Source organism: Magnolia sinica, chromosome 19, assembly GCF_029962835.1.
Source record: "Magnolia sinica isolate HGM2019 chromosome 19, MsV1, whole genome shotgun sequence".
Taxonomy (NCBI): Eukaryota; Viridiplantae; Streptophyta; class Magnoliopsida; order Magnoliales; family Magnoliaceae; genus Magnolia; species Magnolia sinica.
In genome coordinates, this window is record NC_080591.1 from 19,349,947 (window position 1) to 19,360,972 (window position 11,026).

The 11,026-nt window shown below is 39.4% G+C and overlaps 2 protein-coding genes across 2 annotated transcripts; one reads left to right on the forward strand and one right to left on the reverse strand.

Annotated features, from left to right (window-relative positions):
• Positions 1–1,893: 1,893 nt before the first annotated feature.
• Positions 1,894–2,435, reverse strand: LOC131235439 (egg cell-secreted protein 1.4-like). Its single transcript, XM_058232629.1, has one exon. It carries the CDS (start codon positions 2,419–2,421, stop codon positions 2,002–2,004), a length of 420 nt encoding a protein of 139 aa, XP_058088612.1. The 5' UTR covers positions 2,422–2,435; the 3' UTR covers positions 1,894–2,001.
• A 3,081-nt stretch (positions 2,436–5,516) lies between these two features.
• Positions 5,517–6,977, forward strand: LOC131235438 (E3 ubiquitin-protein ligase PUB23-like). Its single transcript, XM_058232628.1, has one exon. It carries the CDS (start codon positions 5,582–5,584, stop codon positions 6,815–6,817), a length of 1,236 nt encoding a protein of 411 aa, XP_058088611.1. The 5' UTR covers positions 5,517–5,581; the 3' UTR covers positions 6,818–6,977.
• The last annotated feature ends 4,049 nt before the right edge of the window (positions 6,978–11,026 follow it).

Sequence of the window (11,026 nt, forward strand, 5' to 3'; positions counted from 1 at the left end):
TCTCATTTCATGCTGGGCCCACATACAGCCTCTTTACTCTTTACAAAGGTTGTGGAATAACAGGAGTCCATTCCACACCCGGACTCCATTTAATTTAAAAAAATGACGGGTACAGGTACTGTGACTGTCTGTCGGACGCGGGTTTCCTGCTAAAGCCTTTCGTAGAAAGTTTCTGCACTCGTAAGTAAGGTGGGGTCCACCGTGATGTTGATGGGAAATGTAATCCGTCCATTGACTTTTCGAGCTCATTTTAAGACACGCAACTAAAAATGAGGAGGATCCAATAGGAAACGGATCGGCCACTCCCCCTGCTATCAGCCCCGTGGCTGGTGGTCGGTGCTCTGTGGGCCCCACCATGATGTATGTGTTTCATCCATTCTGTTCATCCATTTTTACGGATCATTTTATGGCTTGATTCAAAAAATGAGAGGGATAAGAATCTCAGGTGTACCACACCATATGAAAACAATAGTAATTGGATATCGACCATCAAAATCCTCCTAAGGCCCACTATATTGTTTATTTGACATCCAATATGTTGATTAGGTCATACAGGCCCAGATGAAGGGAAAAAACAAAAATCAACTTAATCCAAAACTTTTATGGCCCCAATATGTTTTTAATGGTCGACGCTCATTCAACACTGTTTCCTGTAATGTGGTCCACTTGAGATTGGGATATATCTCATTTTTAGTCTCATAGTGTAAAATGATCTGTAAAAATAGATGGACAGCATGGATGAAACACATACATCATTGTGGAGCCCACAGAGCACAGACATCGAGCCGTTGGCCGGTGTCAGGGAGAGTAGCCAATCCGTTTCCGATCCAAAACGCAAGTGTACCATGCGAGATGAAACAGGTAAGATAGGAATTCCTACCGTTTGCAAACTTCCTAGGCTCCACCTTGATGGTTATATGCCATCCAATCCGTTTATAAGGTCATTTTTCAATGGGATGAAGTGAAAAAACCAAAAAATTAGACCAATACAAAACTTTTGTGGCCATATAAATATATCAACTGCGGTTAGTAAATCCCCACTGTTTCCTCTAGTGTGGCCAATTTGGGTTTTGGATCCAACTTATTTTTGATGGCGTGTCCACGAGTGTACTCGAAAATGGATGCACGGGTTGGATTTCTCAAAAACATGGCAGTTGCCCCACTTAGAATCCTTGCGCAGGAACTTCCTTTCTTAGGAAATCCGGATGATATGTGGGGCCCACTGTAATCTTTCTGAGAAATTCACTCCGTTTATCCTTTTTGTGATCTCATTTTAGGACATTTGATTAAAAATGAGACAGATCCAAAACTCAAGTAGAACATAGGAGGGTGAAAATTGAAAAAGAGTTTACTATCATTGAAACCTTCCTAAGCTCCACCTTGATGTTTATATGCCATCCAAACCGTTTACGAGGTCATTTCTATTGGGATGAAGTGAAAACATGAAAAACTTTGATTTCTCACAAACATCTCGGTTTAGCCCACCTAGTGTCTCATAGCAGGAACTTCCTGCGAGAGGCTTTCGCAGGATGTGCCAGAGATGGTCCACTGATTAGAAGGGCCAATGATCTGGATTCCATGCTCTAGTGTCCAACCTAAGCTAGTGAGGCTGAATGATCTTAACCATAAATAATTGTATAGATGATTTAATAACATTAAAATGAAATAGCCCCATATCCAACTCCAGATCAGCCTCACATGATTTCAGTACCATCGCTTTAGGAAAGAGAATACGGACCCGTTCAAATCATCGGACCATCTCAGCCGCAGAGTCCTAATTAAGGCTATTCGCAGCAGAGATGAAGATAGTATTCCCATCATATATATATATATATATATATATAGAGAGAGAGAGAGAGAGAGAGAGAGAGAGAGAGAGAGAGAGATCATGCGTATGTCATACCATTTATATATAGAGATTATCCACTAAACCATGCAAACGTAAAAACACCACAAAAACATATCTACTATTTCAGTTCATACCATCCATTTCTACTTCATCTAATCCTCCAAACCAACAACCCCAGAAGCAACCGGCCCAACCGCAACTGGACCTAAGCTCACGGGCGATGGAGGCGGCACAGTGGTCGATGCATCGCAGTAGCCTCTGAGTATATCACCTTCCTCTGTTGTGAAACCTATAGAAGCGAGCATGGCAGGCCAGCACTGACGCGTAATCACATGAATGGCCTGACAGCAATTGGGGCCCAGGTAGGATTCGCCATTGAGGAAGAAGAGGACGATCTCGTTAGTGCAGGATCGCAGCTCCAGAAGTGCATTCCAGCAATCGAACAAGCTTCCAGTGCCGCTTTCGAGCCGAGTCAGGAGGTCGTTGCGGGTTTCAAAGGGAGTATGGCGCGCCTGTGCCTGCGCCATAAGAAATGAGACTGCGACGAGGAGAGCGAGCCTCTGAAGAGCCATTGGACTACTGAGAGAGAGAGAGAGAGATGAGTAGCTGTAGGAGGATGTAGTTGTATTATATAGAGATTCGGGAGAGCTGGGGGTTGTGAAAGGACGCGGATTAGGGAAACGGATCGGCTACTCCCCCTGCCGCCGGCCAATGGCTCATGGCAGGTGCTCTGTGGGACCCACCATGATGTATGTGTTTCATCCATACCGTCCATCAATTTTTTAAGATCATTTTAGGAACAAATCAAAAAATCAGGTATATCTCAATCTCAAATGGACCACATTACAGGAAACAGTGTTGAATGAACGTCGACCATTAAAAACTTTTTGGGGCCATAAAAGTTTTGGATCAAGAAGATCTTTGTTTTTTCCCTCTATCTATGTCTGTATGACCTAATCAACAGATTTGATGTCAAATAAACAGTACAGTGGGCCTTAGGAGGATTTTAATGGTGGATATTCAATCACTATTGTTTTCCTGTTGTGTGGTCCACCTGAGATTTATATCCCTCTCATTTTTGGGTTCAAGCCCCTAAAATGATATGTAAAAAATGGATGAAAAGAATGGATAAAATACATACATCATGGTGGGTCCCACAGAGCACCGACCACGAGCCACCGGGCTAGTGGCTGGCACGGATTAGCCCTTGAACTTGACAGTAGCGAGTCTCGCTGCTGAAGTGACGTCACCACGTTCTGTGGGCTCCACCATGAAGTATGTCTTGTATCTACACCGTCCATACATTTGGACAGATCATTTTAGGACATAATCCAAAGAATGAGGCAGATCCAAAACTCAAGTGAACCCCACCACAGAAAAAACTGGGGATTGAACACCTACCATTAAAATTTTCTTTGGGCCACAGAAGTTTTCGATCAAGATGGTATTTGTTTTTCCCCTTATTACATGTATTTTTTTTAACTTATAAACAGGTTGGATCTCAAATAAACATCATGGTGGGCCATAGAAAGGTTTCAATGGTGGGCGTCACTGTCCCCACTGTTTTCTGTGGTGGGATCCACTTGAAGTTTGGATCTGTCTCATTCTTTGTATAATGCCCTAAAATGATCTCTCCAAATGGATGGATGGTGTGGATACAACACATACATCATGGTGGGGCCCAAAAAATATGGTGACGTCACTTCAGTAGCCGACTCGCTACTGTAGCTAATCCGCGTCCGTTATAAAACCCGATAATTATTTGGCAATGGACGGCTAATTACTACTAACGTTTTAGGATTTGAAAGGTTTTTGTTTGGAGATATTATTCAGTGTTTCAAGAGCACTGTAAAGTTGTAGTGCTTCTGGTTGAATCCGGACTGTTGAAAAGTCTATTCAATCTATCCAGACCGTCTACTAGGTTTAGAATAGTTTTTTAACCACGAGGTGAAATTCATTCGAGGATCGGATGATCTGATCCATCCATATGTTGCACTTCTTTTGTATAGCCATTATGTATTCCAACCCATGGATGGGATCGTTTGCATTATCTGATAAAAGTGATTGTTTAAAAGCATAAGGGATTTATAATGGGTCCCATCAGATAGATGGCACAAGTTGTTGATTAGGCCTATATTTTTCATGAATGATCTTGACCATCAATTTTTTAGGCTGTGAGAATTTTAACAGGGAGAACTACGACGTATGGTCTGGATCTGTTCTGTTGGACGGTCATCATGGGTGGGTTGGACTATCAAAGTGTTACTATACAACATGAAGCACTATGACTTAAGAGCACTCTAATTGTTTGCGTTTTGTTTGGTGTGGATGGGCCGAGTAAAGTTGAGTTTATTCACTCTAATGAAATGGACGGGAGCCTTAACGTTACATATGCTAACATTGTATACGTGTGTGAGACATGGGCCGTCCATCAGGCATGTAAAACCAACGTTATCTTTTTTGCAACAAATTCTGCCCCCACTAGGTTACAGAGGCCGCAACGGTATGTTGCATACGGACCATTTATTTATTATTATTTTTTGTTCATTTCTGGTGAACAAATATGACTCAATGGATGAGTTGACCGGTCTGAGTTTTGGTTCAAGTCATGCGCGTCCAACCTGACTGCAAAAAACGAGCAGTTAGCCATAAATTTTTAACATAGGGTGAAAAGACGAAGGCTAAATATGCTTTTTAGCCTTGGTCGTAAAGGAAATAAGGCTAGAAGTTTTTTTTTTTTTTTAACCTTGCCTTAGTTGTAAAGAAATCGGAGCTAAAAGTTTGTAATTTCACATTAGTTAGTGAAAAATCGGAGCTAAAAGTTTGCTATTTCACATTAGTTAGTGAAAAATTGATGCTAAAAGTCTATTACTTCTCTTTAATTGGTAAGAAATTGATGTTAAAAGCCTATTATTTGGTCTCATTTAGTAAGAAATCAAGGCCAAAAGTCTAATTTTTACATCGGAGAAAATGAGGCCAAAAGTTTATCGTTTCACACCATTTGGTGAAAAATCGAGGCTAAAAGTTCATTCTTTTGTTTCAGTTGGTGAGAAATTGAGGCTAAAAATTTACCATCTTACCTCGGTTGGTAAGAAATCAAAGCTAAAAGTCTAATATTTTACCTCGGTTGCTAAGTAATTGAGACTAAAGGTCTATTATTTTACCTCAGTTGGTGAGAAATCGAGACTAAAATTCTACTCATTTCATCTCGGTTGGTGAAAGTCAAGGCTAAAGGTCTACCAATTTGCCTCAGTTAGGGAGAAAATGAGGTTAAAAGTTTACTATTTTGCCATAGTAAGAAACCAAGGTTAAAAGTTTCATTTTTTAATCTCAGTAGTTAAGAAACTATGGCTAAACTATTTCGCTTGCCATCAACGAGCCAGCCACGGCCCACGGAAAGGACTCGGTTTTCCCTATTAAATGTGGCTGTCAGCTTTGAGGATTTCGCAAACCATATAGAACTTAAGAAAAAAGTCTACACTGACTTTTTCGCTTTTTGAATCTCCATATAAGAGTTCTAGGTCCTCTCCTTCCTTTCATCTCCAAACCAATCTAAAACACCTTCTCTTTCCCCTCTCGTCTCTTCTCCTCATCTGGGTCAGATTCTTACCCAAAATTCATCCTCTCTCCTGTCAGATTCCATCAACTTTCTCTATTTTCCTTAAATTTTGATTCCACCATCTGGGTTTTTTCCATCTTCAAGTATTCTGATCAAGATCTTCTTCACTTTCCATGGAAGACATCGACATTCCTCGTTACTTTCTCTGCCCCATTTCTCTTGAAATTATGAGAGATCCAGTCACGCTCTGCACTGGAATAACATACGATCGAGAAAGCATCGAACGGTGGATATTCTCCAGCAAGAACATGACATGCCCAGTTACAAAACAACCTTTGCCAGATACCGAAGTAACTCCCAACCACACATTACGGCGACTAATTCAAGCTTGGTGCACCATCAACGCTGCGAACGGTATCGAGCGGATTCCGACACCGAAACCACCCGTCGACAAGACCCAAATCGCCAAACTGCTCAACGAGGTCCAGATTCCACAATCGCAGCTGAATTCTCTTCAAAAGCTCAAATCTCTTATTTCCGAAAGTGAGAGAAACAAGCGATGTATCGAATCCGCCGGCGCAGCTACTGTCTTGGCTGCCATCATAAACAACAGTTCTCCATTAATAGAAGAATCATTTGATGATTTCATCGATTCTGCAAGAGCGAGCGACGAAGCACTAACCATTCTCCATCATCTTCAAATATCTGATGAAGCTCTCCAACACCTAATAACGAGAAACAGCGATTTCATCGGCTCGCTGACACGAGTCTTACAAAAAGGGAATTATCAGTCGCGGGCATATGCAACGTTGCTTTTGAAATCTATATTTGAGGTGGTCGATCCAGTCCATTTGATTAGTTTGAAAGGAGATATATTCAAAGAAATCGTGCAGGTTCTTCAAGATCAGATCTCTTACCAAGCTACTAAGGCCGCTTTGCAAATTCTCGTTGAGTTGTGCCCGTGGGGGAGGAACCGTGTCAAAGCTTCCGAAGCAGGTGCAGTTCCAGCATTAGTCGAGCACATCATCGAGAATTCAGAGAGGAGGGCTTGCGAGATGGCGTTGGCAGTTTTAGATAATCTGTGTGCATGTGCAGAAGGACGGGCCGAGCTACTGAACCACTCTGCTGGAATCGCCATTGTATCAAAGAAGATACTTAGGGTTTCAAACTTCGCAAGCGAAAAGGGTCTGAGGATATTGTCTTCTATTGCTAGATTCTCTGCAACTCCGAATGTTCTTCAAGAGATGCTGCAAGTTGGGGTGGTTTACAAGCTGTGTCTCGTAGTTCAGGGAGATTCTACTGTGAAGGCCAAGGATAAGGCGAAAGAGATACTGATTTTGCATTCAAGGGCTTGGAAGAACTCCCCTTGTATTCCTCATCACTTCATATCTTCGTATCCTTGCAAATGAGAGGTAGATTTTAGAAGAGATTAGATATATGTAGAGAGAGGTTTCTTCCCTTCATGTAGCATGTAGATATATGGAACAGATTTATACATGGGCATGAAATTTTGTCCACTGCCAAAAGTCCACAGAATTGTGTATTTTTGTTTGTAATTTCTTCAAGAAAGCTTGTGTTTCGGCATGTTTCTTTCCTTGTTTGGACTAATTTGGGTTTTTCATGTTGTTGGTATTAATTTCATATTTTACTGGAAAACCGTAACAAGAGACTGTACTTAAAAGATGGAGAAGCACGGCAGGATGAATCCTGCATCTTTAACAAATAAAGGGCCTTGGACAGGAGTGTTGAGAATAACTTCTTTTTATGGGGAGAATCCAAAATAGGGACATGGAAAGCCTGTTGGATTGATTCTATGTAACTTCAATGGAAAGGAAGATTTTAAAAAACCGTTATGCATAAATCCAATGCCCAGGAATCCGTGGCAATAACTTGTGATTTCTATGGAAAAAAAAATTAAATAAAATTTAAAAAAATTTGTGGATCTTCTAATGAAAGAAGTCTTTCTTGAGCTATTTTAGATAAGAGAGGTGAGATCTTCTAATGGAAGATGTCTTTCTTCAGCTATTTTAGATAAGAGAGGTTAAAAGACAGCTGTGTATCCTCTAGTAATAACTAAGAATGACGCTCACCATCCACCAAATGTACTATACACAGGTTTGATGGTAAAGAGGAAGAAGAAAATATAGGCTGGTCAAAATTTATCAAATTCTATACAGGTAGCTTAACTGCTGGAATTTTAAAAGTTTTTGTAGTTGGAATATTGAGATAAAATTTTACAGAAACACAGTGAACTTAAAATAGGATCTCTAAAAAAATTTGAACATAATTTGAATTCTCAAAGTACAAGAAAATGTGATAGAAACAACAATCATCAAATCGATAATCAATTTGCCTAAACTGGTGTCTTGTTGGTTTAACTAATGGAATTTTTCATTTTGATAATTCCCTTTAGTTAAATTAATATTTTTATTTAAAGTACTTTATTAAAAGAAAAAAAAAACCTTATGTGTAAAGTTTTAAAAAAAACACCGTAATCTCTACTAAATTTCTTTCTTATAGGATCATAAGCCCATAGTTAGTGAAATTTTTTTTACTGGTTTTCCTTTGTAATTTTGTTAAAATACAATTTGGACTTATTAGATACGCGAATCTTGACCCATAATACTTTTAAGAATTTTTGCCCCCCACGTTTTGTTTTATAATGGAAATCACCTAATTTCAAAAACTCATAACTGATTAAGTAACCGGTTCAACTGAGGTGATTCAAAGGCCACATCGTATATTGATAAATCGAGTTTAAAATAAAAATAATTTAAAAAATAGAAATTCATAAATTTTTAATACCGAATTTAGTTTTTTTTTACCGAAAAAAAATCGTTAGTTTCTAAACAATCCTCACTGTCCGAATTTTTTAATCTTCTATAAACCCTAGTTTTTGATAAAAAATTTACATACTTATAAATTCATTACCAGAAGAACTAAAAGACTAATCTAGTTTCTGGAGTTATCCATAACATCAGCACGACCAGCGGCATTAGAACCAGAAAACTTTTGAGATGCTAGTTTTCAAATCTCGAGAACGAGATTTTATTTCAAGGGGATAAAATATAACGACCCTAAATTTTAGTGCACTTAAAACTAAAATAAATAGTTAAATATTTTTATTTTTAATTAAAAATAAAAATAAGTTAATAGTTGAGTTGGTAAAGACATTATTAGTTAAGAGAGGTTGAGGGAAAAACTCTTGCCACTCCTTCTAAGAGGGGCTTAAGTAGGTAAATTTCAGTACTTTGATCTCTTTTTATTTTATTTTATTTTATTTTATAAGGGAGGATGGAGATTCTAGGAGGGCTTGAACAGGTAAATTTTAGCATTTGGATCTTTTTATTTTTATTTTTTGTTATTTTGTTAATTTCTTCTCAATCTATGCAATGGATGGTGTGGATAATCTCAACTCAGCCTGGCCCAGTCACCAGCCAAACCCAGCCCGAACCCGGCCCGGCCCGGTCACCAGGCTAACATGTCCAGCCCGAACTCAGCCTGGTCAGTAATCAGGCAAGTTTGGGCCAAGTTCAGACCTTACAGAAAGTTCATGGGTCGGGCGACGTTCTCACTTCTCTGTCTCAAATGGTTAGGGTAAGGATTTAGGAATATATATATATATATATGGGAAAAGGTACTATGCGCTCGACCTCACGAGTCCGTCCCATGAGGTCGAGTTGTGTGGGCCCCACCTTGATGCGTTTCGAACATCTACCCCATCAGTGTGTGTGTGTGTGTGTGTGTGTGTGTGTGTGTGTGTGTGTGTGTGTGTGTGTGTGTGTGTGTGTGTGTGTGTGTAGGGAAAAGGTACTATGCGCTCGACCTCATGAGTCTGTCCCATGAGGTCGAGCTATGTGGTCCTCACCGTGATGCGTTTCAAACATTTACCCCATCAGTCAGATGCACCATTCCATCGTGGGCCTAGGTCTCAAAAATCAAGTCAATCCATGACTTTTGTGGGGAGGGGCCGTGCACCATTAAAACATTCATAATCAGTTTTTTGGGCCCACCGAGATGTGGTTCGCTAATCTAGCCCATCCATTATGTGTGTCCCACTTGGATGAGGGTTCAGACCAAGTTTCAGCAGCATTAAAAACTCAGGTGGGCCCCAACAAGTGCTTTTATATGTTTTAACGGTGTCTTCACATGATTTTAGATGGTATGGCCCACCTAGTTCTGTATACGGCTGATTTTTGGGATATCCCATAATTTAGAGGGGACCCATCAAATGCACGGTGTTGATGGTCGACACGCATCACGGTGGAGCCCACACAGCTCGACCTCACGAGAGCTTATCGTGAGGTTGAGCGCATAGTACCTTTTCCCATATATATATATATATATATATATATATATATATATATATATATATATATATATATATATATATATATATATGTATGTATGTATGTATGTATGTATGTATGTATGTATGTAAATGGCCGAGTCGAGCCGGGTCGGGCTGAGTCAAGCCAGGTCGAGTCGGGTTTTGGACCGAATCGGGTCGAACTGGGACCTGTTCGAACTCGGCCCGAACCCAGTTTCGTGCCGAAGAAAATAGCCCGTCCCGGACCGAACTCAGTTCCGGGTCGGGCCGAGTCGAGCGAGTAAACTGGGCTAGCCCGGTTCATGTACAGCCCTAGGTGCATAGAGAAATTTTGACAAAGACATGATTTATAATTTCATATCTGGCAATATTATTTTAAGAAAAGATTTAATTGCTTGCATCCAACTGTGTTAAGATAGATATAAACGGGTCATTTGATCATAAGTGCCAAAAGATATCAATGCCTTAAATTTCATATCAATTCGATCAGTGGATGGGACATTTTTATTAGATTTAACCATAAGAATCAATTATACCTTAAATTCTAAAATTGTGATCAGACAGATCATATCGGATCCCCACTATGTATGCTCATTCTTGAATAGATCTAAATTGTTATCCGGAGAATATGGATGGATCTGACCATTTAAGGGGCTATAATCATAGGATCTAATCATGGTCATTCGATTGCATATTTAATCTTACAATGGATCATTGGATGTATCAGATCTAATTTATGTCATCTATGTGAATTATAGAATAAATCTAAAACCTCATTTGGAATTTTAGATGGGTTTAATTGTCCGATGGGCCACACTAATTGTAAGAATGATTGTTATTAAAAGAAATCTGGATCTTAGATGGTTTAGATTTAGAAATTCATCAGTTGTCCCCTTAATCAATCATGTGGGAGCTGATGAATAGTTCAGATCTGACCATATGACCAATAAATATTAAAAGTAGGAAAAATAAAGAAAAACACTCAAAGTTATAAATCGGATCATCATAAACTTAGTTTTTGTAGCACTTGTCGATCGATTAACAGGACGGTTCGATTGATCGAATACGGTAAATTATGTTCAATGACCAAATTTTGAAAATCAAAATGAAATCGACTGATCAACAGGTCAGTTCGATCGATTAACAGGACGGTTCGATTGATCGAATACAGTAAATTATGTTCAATGACCAAATTTTGAAAATCAAAATGAAATCGACTGATCAACAGGTCAGTTCGATCAATTGATGGTACGGTTCGATCGATCGATAATCCGTTAGAACATTTTAT